Raw genomic sequence first — 16,441 nt, 5'->3', positions numbered from 1 at the left:
ATGAAGAGTCAGTCCCTATAATGAAAAACTCATGAGTGAAAATAACAAATAGAAGTTGTTTGATTTAGTATAATATTGTTAATGTGTAGTACCTTTAACAAGAATCATCTGATTTTGAGAATGACCAGCCATTAAAGTATTTGAGAAATAACAAAATCAAAAAATATAAAACCTAATTTATAGAACTTTTTTAAATTGAGTGTCAGAACGTTATGAGCTTTAACGCAGATACAAAATCAAGATACATGAGAATAATAAAATAATAAAAACAAACATATATGTATAATGCTGATTTGAACATGCAAATATGTATTGAGAGGATGAAGGAAGAAAAAGGGAGAAGATGGAGGAAGAATGAGGGTTAGTGGACGTGGGGTGGGGAACGGCAGGTGTGATTTATGTGATAAAAATTTTGGGTTGTTAATGTGGACCATTAATTAAGGAGATTAAATTTAAGATAATTATCCAATACCATATTTAAGGGATTTGTGTATCTAATTAAATCTTTTAAAATATGTGGTATAAATATTAAAAGTGGTAGTATATGTAATTGTTTTAGACTAGAGGTAAATATAGTATATATGGTAGTAATGTATTTGTAGTTAGGTAGTTTTTCCAAAATATAACATAGGGAGTCACTTAGTTTGTTACAAAAGGCTAGTTGATATTTGGGCTGCGTCCTCTCATTCTGTTAGTCCAATTGCCATTGGACCCAAATACTTGTCCAATGGGCTGACTTTTCTTTAGGTCCTAAACTTCTTCATTTTCAACAATGTAAATAGTAGTACTAACTACTAAGTACTAAGGCATTGACAAGTAATATTTTGGTTCATATAAATATTCAAATGTATAAAAATTGATAAATATAATACAATTTAATTAAACCACACATTTAACGATATGTACATGTATATTCATTAACCACAAAGTGTAATATTTATTTTCTACACATATATAATTTTATGTTTAAGATATATTACCGTGTCAGTACATATAACTTTAATCCTTTTCAATAATCATACAATGTAAAATATACCTTATTAGAAAATATGAAATTTGCTACGGTATTTGTTGATATTTCTAGCTAATTCGCAGCTAAAAGGTTCCTAGCTAGTAAAATTTTCTTTGTTTAGCTGCAAAATTTATTAATTTGTCGTTCATTTTTTATTTTCTATTAGAGATATTTTGCCATTGGTGTAGATATTAAACTCATACATCTTACCATTCAAATAATATAAACTTAGTTTGTACCTGTCTGCATGTACCTCCAGCTAATTAGAAGGAAAATTTGATTTGGTACTCTTTTTAATTAATTCATTTGTCTCCATTTAGCATCTAGCTAACCCAATTTTCACTTTCTTTAATCCTACTTAATTTGTCCTATTATCAATCTCTCCCCTATAATAATCTCTAACAAGATACATTAAACTCCATTAATTCCTTCAAATATGTCGTTGAGAATCACCCCAGTATTAGATGAAATAATTCTCACACCTATTAGTACTCATGAGTCCGAAAACCAAAATACTGTACCAGATATTGATATTACAGATATTGATATTACAATCGATGATTCCTCTCTCAGTTCATTAGAAAAGCGAGAAGACGATCATAGCCTTCTCACTTTATTCTCAATGCTAACGAGGATTCATGCAGGCTATTTTAGAATAAGCCTATCTTTATGTTGGGAAACTTTATTATGGAAAACACTACTCGACCCAACTAATAACGAAACAAAATTCTTACATCGTGTCCCTCAAATAATCTATCGTCCCATTCTAATATTCTCATGGTCGTTTGCTTTATTGATTCTGGTTCTACTTTCAGTACTCTACCTCTTGAAATGCGTCTTTCGATTTGATTTAGTCAAAGGTGAGTTTCTACACCATGTTGGTGTAAATTACCTTTTTGCCCCTTGGATTTCTTGGCTCATTTTACTCGAATCCTACCCTTTTATTATAGCTCCAAAACACGTTGGTTACAAAGCTCTTTGGTGGGTTTTTGCTGTTCCGGTTATAATTTTGGATGTGAAAATTTATGGGCAATGGTTCACTAAAGGGAAAAGGTTTTTAACAGCCGTGGCTAACCCAACGAGCCATTTATCGGTCATTGGGAACTTAGTCGGGGCTCGGGCCGCGGCTAAAATGGGCTGGCAAGAGGTTTCGGTTTGCTTGTTTTCATTAGGCATGGTTCATTATTTGGTCCTTTTTGTTACGTTGTATCAGCGGCTATCGGGAAGTGACCGGCTACCGGCTATGTTACGGCCCGTTTTCTTCTTGTTCTCGGCTGCTCCGAGTATGGCTAGCTTGGCTTGGGCGTCAATTACTGGAACCTTCGATACTACTTCGAAGATGTTCTTCTTTCTCTCGTTATTCCTCTTTACGTCACTGGTAACGTTAAATTTAAAAAGTATTCATTTTCTTTTAAAAATTCCAAAACATATTATTCGATATAACTTTTAATTAGCTATAAAATAGACAATCTTTTATAACAAGTTATATTACATATTGATAATATAAAACTCTTTATACGATATATGAGTTGAATCCAAGATTAAAGGAGTCTTCAACTTGCAAAATTTGATGAATATATATCAGAAACCTTTAATTTATATATTATTATTATTATTATTATTATTATTATTATTATTATTATTATTATTATTGTTTTTCAATCCTAAGTTGGAATTTTTCACTTCCTTGCATGTGCAATTAGATGAAATTGACTTTACAACAACTTTGTCTTCAAGTCTACGTATGTGTCGTATTAGGAATATAATTATAATATTGTTTTCTTTTAGGATCAACTTGTTATTTATGTTTCTAATTTCATTGTTTTTGTATATTAAAAATATTAACGTTATTAAATATTGGCTTGCTATTTAAATATTCAGGTTTTCTTGTACGAGCCGTACATGCCGTGATCAAGACGACTCTCATTTGTCAGTCTACTAGATCCACAATCCCATAAAAGTATAAAACTGATCAAATCTTTTTAGGTAGATGGTTTGGTCAAAAATATTAAAATTATATCACGTACAAATTTATTTTGAGTATATACGTAATATATTTATCGATTATTTTTTTAGAAAACTTTTAGGTGTGATGAAGACCAATATGTATAGCATTAGGGTTTGGTCAAATTCAATAATCTATCTCAAATCTTATATGTGTATGTTAGAAAATTCAACATACGTTAATATATAGAAAACTTATATTATGAACTAAGTTATTGGTACAACGTTGATGTTCTAAAATTTTGAATTTGCTTCTGAACGATAGTGATTGATTATAGTTTTTTTGTTTGAACTTTTTAGATATGCAGGCCAAGTCTTTTCAAGAAATCAATGAGAAAATTTAACGTGGCATGGTGGGCATATTCATATCCAGTAACACTATTAGCATTGGCATCTACAAGATATGCAAAAGAGGTTAAAGGAAAAGTGCCACACACCATAATGCTAACTCTATCATCTCTCTCAGTTTTAGTCATCATTGCTCTATTGCTCTCCACTGCTCTTTACTCGAAAATCCTCTTACGTGATGATGATCCTTCTCTCAAGCATACTTGTTTAGCAGAGACGCATTCAGAATATTAAATACGTGTTTTTCCTATTTGCTATCGACTATGATTGAGTTTAGTGGTGCGAGCTATTGCATGAGAGCGGGGGTTTTACCATAAAATGATTGAGTTTAGTGGTCTCCAGCTAGCGCATGCCTAACAAGAGTCTACCTCTCTCATGAGTCTGCCCTATGTATTAATTAATTAATGTAATTGTAATTAATTAAGAGCTTAGGGCTGATATATAGCTACAAGTCATTATCATTCCTAAAGTATTAATTAGTATATGAAAAATGCATAAGTATCCCCAACCTATGCCCGAAATCTCAGAGACACACTTATACTATACTAAGGTCCTATTACCCCCCAAACTTATTTTATGAATAATTTTCTATTCCTTTTTGGTCTAGGTGACACTATCAACCAGATAGCTTAAAAAAATTGTCAACACCCGCTGGGCCAGAAGATAGTGCCACGTAGGCCGAAAAAGGGTAGAGAATTATTTATAAAATAAGTTCGGGAGGTAATAGGACCTTAGTATAGTATAAATATGTCTCTGAGATTTTGGGCATAGATTGAGGGTAATTATGCATTTTCCCATTAATATATGTTATTGTATGGAAATATCGTCTACTTGCCATAACTACTCTTTACTATTTAGGTTCAATATGTATTACTTAATTTATATGAATTTAATAAAGTAGAACTTTTTATATATTTTTTATTTTGGGTTTTTATCATATTCTGTCACATATACATGTGTATGATGACGTTTGAAATATGTCCATGTTTAAGTGACCAACTTTCTGTCTATAGACAAATGACAAATCATTTTCGTTATATATAGCCAGCTAATTAGATGCCTAAGTTTGATCAACTATATATACTACGTAGTACACATTTATGATCTTCATCAGATATGGGAAGATCAGAATCACTACTAGAAAATATGGAACTAGCTATAAAATTTTTTGATAATTTCTAACTAATTCGATAATTGAGTTTTCTTTAAATTCGTTGCTAATTAATAACTAAACGAGATTAGAATGAAATTTTTATTATTTAATTATGAAATTCTGCCTGTCGCGCTGATGCTTTATTTTCTAGTAGTGAATTGGGCGTAATCAATTGGTAAATATAAAAACTATAGTCTATATGATAATGATAGGCGAAGTTTCTCCCATCGTTAATATCTTATAGTATGTTAATTAAGAGAGACTAGTAGGTTAGGGTGGTTTGGACATAAGCTTTAAATTATTTAGTTAATAGTAATTACTACTATTACTTTCTACTTTAATTCCTTATTTTGACTTGTTCGTAATTAAGGTGTTCATTTAATATTGACACATAAATATTAGAGAAAATAATTATTTGATTTCCTTTAGCTCAGGAATATATATAGCTCGTTGGTAGATCAATCTATGCGCTTCAAATTTGATTGTTGTGATGAGTGATACCGGATAATGTCTACTTGTACATATTTTTTTTTCTTCTTATTTTAATTAAATATTATGTATATTCTATAAGACATTTATAGCTGCCAAGCTGTCAATTTCTCATATTGTTGACTAACCAACTGATAATGAATATTTAATATCAAATTCTCTAAAAAAAATCAATTCAATCGAGGTATCTAAATAGGATTTTAAATTCTGACTTAGAACAAACTAGATCTCATAATTAAATTAGTATTAGCAGTTAATTAATAAGCACGACAACGTGAATAGAGTATGACTGTATAATGATATATATATGTACGTAACCCTTTTAAAAAAAATTTCCCGGCCATGAGACTTGAGAGGCGATTGAACATTGCTCAAGCATAGGACATACGTTTATTGATTTGATATAAATATTGAGTGTGACCAAATTTTCATATATTTAAGGTGCAATATAATCAATCTGTGTTTTGTTTATCTATCCTAACACTCAAAGTACTGACTTACTTGATGCAAATATATACCAACTAACAAGTATCAAACCATGTACAATGTGTTAAAATATTCTATAGAGCATTTTTAACATAAGAAAAGAAAAAATTAAGTGATATAAGGTATATAAATGGAAAAACTTTTTGAGAAAATGAAACCATTGAAAATTTTATTAAAATAGTTTTATTTTCTTTTTCTTAATGAGAAGAAGCAAAAATGTGGCTAGCAAGTTGGGGTGGCTTTCTAAAGATGGGCTCAATTAATGATGGGCTTTTCTGGGTCCAGCTTGTATTAAGTGAGCAAGCCCACCGAATAGCCTCTAGCCCACAATAATATCAACAAAATATTACAAATAATAAGTTTAGAATTTTTTTGTCTTGTCTGACATAAGTTTGGTAGAAATTAAGTAGTATGTCATAAGTCGTGTAAAATCTAATTCGCTCGGATAAGTTAGTTAAGAGAACTTTTGTCTCACTCGAAATAAATTTTGTAGATCAAATTATGCCTCTTACCATTCATTCTGAAACTAAACTTTTGCCTCTCTTGACATTAATTTTGTAAGAACTAATGTGGGTTTTGAACCGAATGAATTATGCCTTGATCAACATAAGCTATGTATATAGATTAAGCAACATAACTTGTATGTTATAGACTATAATAAGTATGGTAAGAAAATTAAACTCATAGAAAGCAAAAAATATTTGTTATTTCGACATCAGAGAAATCTTTAGCTACTTATTATTTGTTGCTTAATATATGACAAGATAAATAAAATACCATCAAATTTAATAGATAAAAATTAAAGACCATCGATATTTGTGCGAATGACCCAATACATGAAAGGACTAGATGAACAACGTTAATATTTCAAGATTCCTTGTCATATAGCCGTGCAAGTAATCACAAAGTTGTAGACTTTTAGTATCCTTTTCTTCTTCCTAGGCTTTAGTTTAGTATCACTTTTTAGGGTTTAATGTTAAACCATTGGTTCTTTGTTTGTCCCATTTAGATATATACTCGTTATTGCAATGTATTCATAGTCCTGACATTTTGCCAAACTACTTATATTCTGGTTAGTTTTATGAAATGTTTATATATGTATTTAGTAATTTGTTTGTCATTCGAATAATTCTATTCTAGGATTAGTTTTCTGAATGTCTATATTTAGTATTAGTTCGAGGTCGCTTAGGCGACGTAACCCCTTTTAGAGTTACGTTCAAGTTTATAGTGAATTTACTATTAAATTAGTTCAATTGTTTTAATTACTGAATTACCAATTTATAAGTCCAAGAAAAAGCTATTGAATTTGTCTGATCAAACTTGTACCTAATATCGTTTAAGTTGACTATTGAATTTATTGTAGCTCGTTTTGTTTATTGAATTACCAATTGAAAGGTCTAATTAAGCAAAAGTCATTGAATTCGTTTGATCTAAACTTGTACCTAATATTGTAACTCCGCTCTTGTTTCCCTTTTCATACAACACATGCACATCGATTTACCCTATCTATCTATCTTTTCTTTTTTTAAAAAAAATAAAAAAATTCCCCTAGTTGGCACGAGTATTATATATCATGAGAATAAGTACATGAGGGGGGCTTGACCTTACATCAACATACAACACAAAGGATAAAACTTTTATCCTTTCAAAAGGAGGGTTAGGAGATGACTATCTTCACACTAAACCCCCGCACATATAAGGAGTAAATTAGCCAACAAAAAAGATCGCTACAAACCACACCCTTCAGGCCTCTTCAAACTTCATTTATGAGATTATGCTGAATATGTTATTGGTGTATAAGTTGAATTAAAACTTTGAGGATCACAAAATAGATGAAAGCATCAAATAATATTCGCATAAATCAAAAGTAGTTTTAGGGTAGGTAGTGCCCTAAACTTAGAGCATATGCCATATCTGTTGGTACAACTTAAGACATGTATAAAAGAAGAGACCGCAATCACTCGTTTAACACAACGGTCCTTTATTTGCATTTCCTTCATGTAATGCTATACTAATAATATATACTAGCTATACAGAATCTTAAGCAAAATTTGTTGAACAAATCTTTCATTTGTGAAAATTGGTGAAAAAAGTACTTGAGTCTAGTTAGTGTAATGGCAAGAAGTTAGTTCCCTTCTTTAGGTAAAAAGGGACCCACATCAATCCGTCATTTATGTGTAGTCTCTTTAATATGACTTGAACAATCTTTACCTCTTGAACTAGCATTTGAGATTAAGTTAGATCTAATGTCTATTTTTCACAATGTCCAATCCTAGACATACCTCCTCAAGGTAAATGCTAGATTTCTGTAAACTCTATCCTTTCTAGTGTCCAGAATCTGCTTTTGAGACTACGTTGAGTTTGTTGTGTTGTTGTTGCATGAGTGAGTATTGAAGAAATCTCACATCGGTCAATTATGGAATGGATACTAATTAACTACTATCCATGTGTTTTAACTTAATTTCTATAGGCCATTTCTATATTTATCATATGCACGTTCATATAACATAATTTATAATTATCTTTTAGGTGGCCTAATTATCTAGATATTTTATCTACCACTTGAGAGGGCTAACTCGTATAGTAGAGGCCATCAAAACCTTTTCATAATATTCGTTGTCTGTTTTTTTATTAACGGGATAATTCATTGAATACGTTGGTAAAGTACATAATTATGGCACTATAAACCAATAAATAGGAAAACAAAAACAGATTAAGGAATTGATTGATCAAAAAGATTAGAAAAAATGTCTCAAGTCTAATCTAACAATATTGAGCATCAACGATTATTTCTACTCTAACCATTTTCAACATATATATTTTTGAACAATTGCAACACTTCAACGCGGTCAATTACACACTTTAATATGATATTAAATTATTCAAAATCCATATCTCATGATCTAGACGTCATCCAGTGAATAAAAAGAATTTGCATAAGAAATAAAAGAATCAAATCTATATACGAGGAGACGTATAATATGTAATCCCTTTTAGTATTAATTAGTATATCTTGAATTTTAAAAATAAGATGATCACACATTTTTCCTCATTTAATTCATAATAAAAATATAAATACTGGTGGGTGACAAGTGACTGATAACTGAGACGTTGTGATGGTAGGGACAACTACAACAAGTGACAATTGATTGATTCTTAAATTACTTTTATCAAATTCTGCAATCACCTTTCATTGTTTTGGCATACCTTTCCATTTTTAGTAACTCCATCTTTCTAAGACTCTTCTCCTCCAATATCTTATCACAAATCAAAATAAAAAATTGCACAATAAAAAGTTAACTTGACCTTTTAGGGTTTGAGTATTCAAGATCTCAAAAAAAAAAAAAAAAAGAGTTATGGCTCGTGGTAAGATCCAGATCAAGAAAATAGAAAACCAAACAAATAGGCAAGTGACTTATTCAAAGAGAAGAAATGGGCTATTCAAGAAGGCTAATGAACTTACTGTTCTTTGTGATGCTAAAGTTTCAATTGTTATGATTTCTAGTACTGGAAAACTTCATGAGTTTATAAGTCCCTCTATCACGTAATAAAATAACTTTATCTTATTATTATTATTATTATTATTTTGAAATTTTGTGTTTATGTTGAATAATTTGATGTTGTTTATGTGTTGTTAGGACCAAGCAATTGTTCGATCTGTACCAAAAGACTATTGGAGTTGATATTTGGACTACTCACTATGAGGTTTTAATTTCTTTGATTTCTCCCTTCTAAGATCTTTAACTTTCCCCTTTTTTTGTTAAATTGTGTAACAAATTCATCTCATCTAACAAGTTTATTTTGTTTTAAATAGATCATACTTTTATTCACTTGATTTTGGGCTAAAGATGTAAAGATTCTTGAAATAATGGATGGTGATGAGATATGAATTACCCAAGATCTCGATCGATCCCCATGTTTTGATACAATAGCGAAGTTAGGAACTTCGTTAAAAGTGTTCAAGATATTATATAGATCTGTAAAAAAATAATTTTTAAGGTGTACATATTACATTATTTTCTATATAATTTCGAGTGTTTAATAGATCATCTAAACCACTTCTTTGATATCATGTTGAACTGTATGTACGTCTCATTTAAAAGTTTAATTATTAGGAAAATTGTTTTACTTATAATTTTTTGAGGAACTTTCAGATCTATTAGTATTTGTTAAATATTGTGCAGAAAATGCAAGAGCAGCTGAGGAAGTTAAAGGATGTTAATAGGAATCTACGAAAAGAGATCAGGTTAGATATCTAGATCTTTAACAAGAATCTATGACTTTTTAATTTATTGATTAAAAATCTAAAAAAAATAATCTTTTTATTTTATTTTATTTTGTTTATTTATTGATATTATAATTAATGGACAGGCAGAGGATGGGAGAAAGCCTAAATGATCTGAACTATGAACAGTTGGAAGAGCTCATGGAAAATGTGGACAATTCTCTGAAGCTTATTCGTGAAAGAAAGGTTAATTCCAATTATTAAACTAAAATTTCTAAAATTGAAATAATCGTAATCGAATCACTTTATTGTTGTCAAGTGAGATATGAAAAGGTAATATGTTTTGCAGTTTTATTCTTACCTTTATGGGTAAAGAGGTTTTTTCTTCGATTGACCCTCGACAATCCTATTCATTTATATGAACATGAGACTGATCATACTGTGAATAAGCTCATAAAGACGGAATTTACTTGAATCTTGATCTAGATCAACTAAAAAAAGAAGGTATAGAGAAAATTTGTTCGACATTTTAAGATATACTAAATTTAATCTAAATTCAGTTAGCTTGAAACTTTTGAAAGACAAAACGTAATAATAATTTTAGAATAAAAATAGTACATATATATTGACAATTTTTTCTTTCTATCTTGGACTTTCAATTACTTCACTAGTCCTATGAAACTCAGCTTCTCTTAAGTAGACACCTATCATTCTAGAACTTGAGAGAATACATCTAAAGGCCGATTGAATGGTTGTAGATCTAAAGATCGGATTCTTCATCACTTGTTGTGATGCATATTACTTATTACTATTGGTTCATCATGTCGATTCATGAGTATTTTGTTATGATGCATATTAGTTATTAATATAATTACCTCTTTTACCCAAAAAATAAATAAATAGAAAAGAGTAATCCAATGTGAGTAGTAATATCCTTAACTACCTTTTCATTTTTATTTGCTTGCCTTCCATAAAGTTGGTCATTTTCTTTATGTAAGCAATGCCTAACTTTATTTTATTTTTGTGAAAGAACAGTATAAGGTGATTGGCAATCAGATTGAAACATACAGGAAGAAGGTAACAATATTGATTATCATCTTCTATTGAGCTTTTTTATTCCCCCTTCCTACTCAAAGGCGGAGCCAGGATTAAGAGTTTGGGATTCTAAATTTTGGGAAATATATATATATCACCTAGCTCCGCCTCTGTTCCCACTCCACAGTCCACACACAAAAAAAGAAGAAAAGAAAAAAAAAAAAAAGACGAATTCATATTTTGGTTGATTGCAGGTTAGGAATGTGGAAGAAATACATAGAAATCTCCTGCTTGAATTTGTAAGTGATTAAAACTTGTTACTAATATTTTGTTTGCCTTGCATAGAAATTAAGTTTGTTTTTCCAATCATCCACAACCCCATTTTTGCCATATTGCTTGATAGGAGTAGTAGTTAGATGCACATTTATCTATGATTTACATTGTTCTCTACATCTAGATAAACCTAGTACGTTGATCGGGTTCTTTAAAATGCTATAATATCCGTGTCAGATCCTCAAAAAGTATATTATTTGGGGAGAATTCGATACACACCTATATTTTTATGATCTTTCCACACAACCACTAAAAGGCCTTTCATATGGGCACGCAGGAATTTGGAATTCTACCGCAACACATTTGATTTACTTGGTGCAAAATCTAGTATTTATACTTGTTTAGTGAATTTTAAAATAACATTACTAGAGTTTTACGAATGATATCATTTCCAACGTAAGATTGTGGTGCTTCTGAGTTTAAAAGAAATTCAATACATGGTGATCAACTTACATACATGATATTGATGTGATTAATCGACAAAAATATTCATTTCCTTCCCTCTTTCTCCATCCACCCCAACAATACATACATGATATTGATGATTGATTTTGAATGGTGCAGGATGCAAGACAAGAGGATCCATATGGTGGATTAGTTGAACAAGAAGGAGACTACAATTCCGTGCTTGGATTCCCCACTGGAGGGCATCATATATTAGCCTTAGGCCTTCAACCAAATAACAATCATCATCTTCACAGTGGAGGCGGCTCTGATATTACTACTTTTGCTCTAGGTTGAGTAGTAGTAATTAATTCACCTTATTGTAATTTTCCCCTATTATTAGTATATTGATGTTTTCTATTTATTATATATAAACTTTATTGGACGTGAAATAAGTTAAAGCAATACTCCCTCCGTCCCTTTTTACTTGTCCACTTTAGAAATGGCACACAGATTAAGGCAACAATGATTAGCACAGTGAAGTTACAATTTTACCCTTATGACAACTTTTCATTTCAAAAGTACAACCACTTTTTTGAATTTAAGTGAAATAAATTGGAGGGAAAAAACATATACTTTTACAATTTTTTGTAAAATTTAAAAATTTCCCATGCAATGTTTCTTCACTAGACATGCATGAGAGTACTGACTCTTTAGACTATTCTCCTACTTTTGCTTAATTCAGTGTGTTAAAACCAAACTCTATTGTTTTTGGATTGAAGTGTTATGTATCTTTTAATGTTTAATGTACTTTCTTATATATAAAGATCATGTGAAAGTATGGAAATGTTTTAATTTCTTAGTTTTGTGAAATGAATTTTATATCACCAATATTTATTACTTGAAATTATGTTTTTTTTCCTTCATGTTGGTATGTTTGTTCAAAATTTTGTAAATTAATCTTAAATTCTATCCCAAATATTATTATTATTATTATTATTATTATTATTACACATGTATGATGTATCATAAGATCATAGTATTCACTAAAGTTATTGACTGAATTCGATCGAATTCGTATCTAACCATCCAGCTTAGTTCGAATTATATATTTATATATTCTTGTAGAAAATGTAAGAGATTTTTGCACCTTTTTAAAAAAATTATCTTAGATAATAGCAAATGAATATGAATTTAATTACATGCAAAATAAACAATAAAAAATTATATAGCCAACATAGAAGTAATAAATGTTTTTTTTGGGCTGCTGTTGTTCAAGGCTCCCTTTCAAAGTTTCACCACTTGCATCATATATATTTTTGAAATGATCAAGCAGTGAAAATCTAAATAGATAGATATATTTTTTTGTTATTGGAAGCTTAATTAAAACTTAAAATATTGCTTAATATAGTTGGAAAATGTTTAAATAAGTCACTATTTGTAGTAGTTTATGTTCATATAGGTAGTACCAAATTTCAGTCACAATATTGTTTAGTATTATTAACAATATTAGAGCAAGGAAGCTTCATTTTTTTGCTCATGGAAAGTGAATATTCTTTAGTATTGATAAAAATTTAAATAAGTTGCTAACAATTATTTTATATATTTTTTAAGCATGTCGTATCATGAGATCAAGTGCTTAACTGGAATAAATTATAATTTGAGTATCTTTACTCACAAATTTAAATGATTGTATATGTATAAAGTTAAAAAAAGGGCCTGATTCTATCTCTTTCAGTACCGTTTGAAGAAAGGATGGTTGAATTCTAATTTAGACCTTTTTCTTTTTGTTGTCAAGTGACTTTTACTCCTTCTAATCTAAACGATGTGCGTCTATTTGGAGCTTTTCACAGTCAAATTAGTCAAAGTCAAAGTCAACATTTTTTTAATTATATTTTTTTCTATTTCTAGCTGTCCATCTAATTTACAAAATCCCAAATTTACAAAAATTAACTTCTAAGGAAATACTTTAAGTGTGTTGATCTCTCCAAACTAGTATAAATAAGAACTTTTGTTAAACTTATTTTCACTCACAAATATAAAATATTTCCCCTCTCTCACTTTCAAGAAAAAGTCATTTCTTCAACGCTGCTATGGTACCACAAAAAAATATTCTTTTTTGATTGTTTTTTTTGGTTTTCTTTTTAGTTGTTTTGATGTTTTATTCTTTAAAATGTATGATTTCACGTTGAATTAAGTTTTTTGTGTTTTGCTTATTTGAAAAGGTGCACATGTTTGATTATTTATTTATTTTCATTCAGAAATTGATTTTTGTGATTTTTATTAGAAAAGGAATAATTATTCTTTTTCCTTTATTGCTTGTTTTTCTATATACGACTGTACCTAACTCTAATTTGATCTAAAATGTGGTTTGTTTGGTAGAATTTAATTAAAGAATGATAAATAAATTTTTTTACATAATTTGTATTTCCCTAGAACTTTTTTTAATTGATTTTTTTGGCATGTTGGATGTTTAGGGTACCTCTGATGAAGTTCAAAAAGTTCAAGATCAAAAGCTTCCCATTTTCGAAAGTGTCCGTCCCAAAGATCCTACAATGCGCGATGGAGTTATCTGTTGCGTTATAAGCACAGAAGCCCTAGAAATTCCGAACAACGATCACATTATATTTCCTCCTATTAAAAGGTCGTCAACATCATCTGCAAATCAAAAGAATGCTAAGAAGGTCAAGAAACAACATTGCAAGAAGCCCCGTTAGGAAATTCAAGTGCAACAAATACATTTCATGGAGCAAAATGCCGATTATTTTTGTATTTTACTTTTATTACTTGATTTGAATTTACTTTTCTTGTAAGGGAAATAGTCCCATGTTCAATAGCCTTATTAAATAAATATTTTCATCATTTTCCTAGAAAATGTTTTAGATGAGATTTGTCATTTTAATTTTTGGTATTTGGTATTACGAAAGCTATTTTATTTTCATAAAATATTAATGGAAGATCATATGGGCATAAAAACATACTCATTCATGTTACATATATCTATTCTATCATTTCGAATGAGGAAATGTTTTAATTTCTTAGTTTCGTAAAACAGATTAGTTTTCTTTTCTCCATGTCAGTAGGTTGTCATGATACAATGTCTACTTTATGCTCAATATCTTTATTTCTATTTTAGACAAATACGGTGTCAAAATTTAAATTATATGGGTTCAAAATTTGTATCCAAAATGAACCAATACCCCAAATCACATATGAAATAAAACTAATCCTAAATTCTATCCCAAAAATATTATTATTCTTACTTATGATCTTTATCACTTGCATCTTTATATATATATATATTGAAATGATCAGAGGTAGTGAGAATATAAATAGATAGGCTTTTCTTTGTTATTGAAAGCTTAATTAAATCTCAAAATACTGCTAATATAGTTGGAAAAAGCTCAAATAAGTTACTATATAGCAATATTTTATGTTTATATAGGTACTATCAAATTTCAGTCACAATATTGTTCAATATTGGTATAAATTTGAATAATTTACTAACAATTTATGTTTATCAACAATATTAGAGAAGGAGGCTTCATTTTTTTTTTTGTGAAGGTAAGTGGATATTGTTTAGTATTAGCAAAAATTTAAATAAGTAACTAACAATTGTTTTATATTTTTCAAGCATATCTTATAATGAGCTCAAGTGCTTAATTGGAATAAATATAATTTGAGTGTTTTTACTCACAAATTTAAATGGTTATCTATGTATTAAGTTCAAAAATAGGCCTAATTCATTCTCTTTTTGTATAGTTTGAAGAAAGGAAGGTTGAATTCTAATTTAGACTTTCTTTTCTCGTAGTCAAGTGACTTTCGCTCCTTCTAATCTAAACTATATGCGCCTATTTGGATCTCTGCACAGTCAAAGTGAAAGGTTTTTTTTTTTGGAAAAAGTTTTTAAAAAAGTTCTATTTCTGGCTGTCCAAGCTAATTTACAAATTCCCAAAAATGAACTTCTTAATTGGACTACAAATATTATCTAATGAAACACTTTAAATGTATCGTTCTTTCCAAACTAGTATAAATAAGAGCACTTGTTAAGCTTATTTTCACTCACAAATATAAATTATTTCTCAAGAAAAAATCATTTCTTCAACGCTGCTATGGTACCAAAAATAATATATTTATTTTTTGATTATCTTTTTGGTTTTCTGTTTTAGTTGTTTTGATATTTTATTCTTTAAAGAGTGTACATATGTTTTTTTAGTGTTTAATTGGGAATGATTTCTTGTTGAATTGAGTATTTCGTGCTTTACTTTTTTTGAAAAGGTGCACATTTGTTCCCGTGATTTTTTTATTTTTTTTCATTCATAAATTGTTTTTTGTCATTTCTATTTGTAGAGGAATAATTATTCTTCTTTCCTTTATTGCTTGTTTTTTAATATCATAGTGTAGTTAACTCTAGTTTGATCTAAAATGTTAATTATTTGGTAGAATTAAATTAAAGAATAAATATAATCTGTAGAACATTTTTTTAACTTTTCATTGATATATTTTAGAACAAAATCTTCTCATTTCCGAAAGTGGTCGTCCCAAAGTGATAGATGATCCTACAATGCGCGATGGAGTTATCTATTGCGTTATAAACACAGAAGTCCTAGAAATTCCGAACAATGACCACATTATATTTCCTCCTATTAAAAGGTCATTAACATCATCTGCAAATTAAAAGAATGATAAGAAGGCTAAGGAACAACATTGCAAGAAGTCCCGTTAGGAAATTCAAGTGCAATAAATACATTTCATGGAGCAAAATGAATTGTATTTTACTTTTATTACTTGATTTGAATTTACTTTTCTTGTAAGGGAAATAGTCCCATGTTCAATAGCCTTATTAAATAAATATTCCCTGCAAAATGTTTTAGATGAGATTTGTCATTTTAATTTTTCGTAGGGTAGGGTAGGGTATATCGAAAGTTCATGAAATATTAATGGAAGATCAATGACTCTACTTATGGGCATA

The 16,441-nt window shown here is 29.4% G+C and overlaps 2 protein-coding genes across 4 annotated transcripts in view; both read left to right on the top strand.

The window, feature by feature from the left end:
* Positions 1-11,859, top strand: part of LOC125855069 (floral homeotic protein PMADS 1) — a 287,719-nt gene extending 275,860 nt beyond the window's left edge. For 2 of the 3 annotated variants that reach the window (XM_049534725.1, XM_049534724.1), the window contains exons 2-8: positions 8,845-9,036; positions 9,131-9,197; positions 9,677-9,738; positions 9,864-9,963; positions 10,753-10,794; positions 11,007-11,051; positions 11,650-11,850. In XM_049534725.1, the coding sequence (XP_049390682.1) occupies positions 8,849-9,036; positions 9,131-9,197; positions 9,677-9,738; positions 9,864-9,963; positions 10,753-10,794; positions 11,007-11,051; positions 11,650-11,826 (681 nt within the window). In that variant the 5' untranslated portion in view covers positions 8,845-8,848 and the 3' untranslated portion in view covers positions 11,827-11,850. Of the gene's footprint in view, positions 1-8,790; positions 9,037-9,130; positions 9,198-9,676; positions 9,739-9,863; positions 9,964-10,752; positions 10,795-11,006; positions 11,052-11,649 lie in introns of those variants that run through there. The other variant, XM_049534723.1, reaches the window with a different exon arrangement.
* LOC125855052 (S-type anion channel SLAH4-like) lies at positions 1,449-3,611 on the top strand. The gene is made up of 2 exons (XM_049534701.1): positions 1,449-2,390; positions 3,317-3,611. Exons 1-2 carry the CDS (start codon positions 1,449-1,451, stop codon positions 3,596-3,598), a joined length of 1,224 nt encoding a protein of 407 aa, XP_049390658.1. The 3' UTR covers positions 3,599-3,611.
* Positions 11,860-16,441: the final 4,582 nt, after the last annotated feature.

The sequence above is a fragment of the Solanum stenotomum genome, chromosome 2, assembly GCF_019186545.1.
Source record: "Solanum stenotomum isolate F172 chromosome 2, ASM1918654v1, whole genome shotgun sequence".
Taxonomy (NCBI): domain Eukaryota; kingdom Viridiplantae; phylum Streptophyta; class Magnoliopsida; order Solanales; family Solanaceae; genus Solanum; species Solanum stenotomum.
Note: the sequence above shows the minus strand (reverse complement) of the source record. Positions and strands in the feature narration are given on the sequence as shown.

Bases quoted from the DNA above. Each gene is read 5' to 3' on its own strand.
- LOC125855052 (XM_049534701.1), top strand. From the start codon at position 1,449: ATGTCGTTGAGAATCACCCCAGTATTAGATGAAATAATTCTCACACCT. The intron at 2,391-3,316 runs GTAACGTTAAAT...TGAACTTTTTAG, and splicing joins TATTCCTCTTTACGTCACTG to ATATGCAGGCCAAGTCTTTT.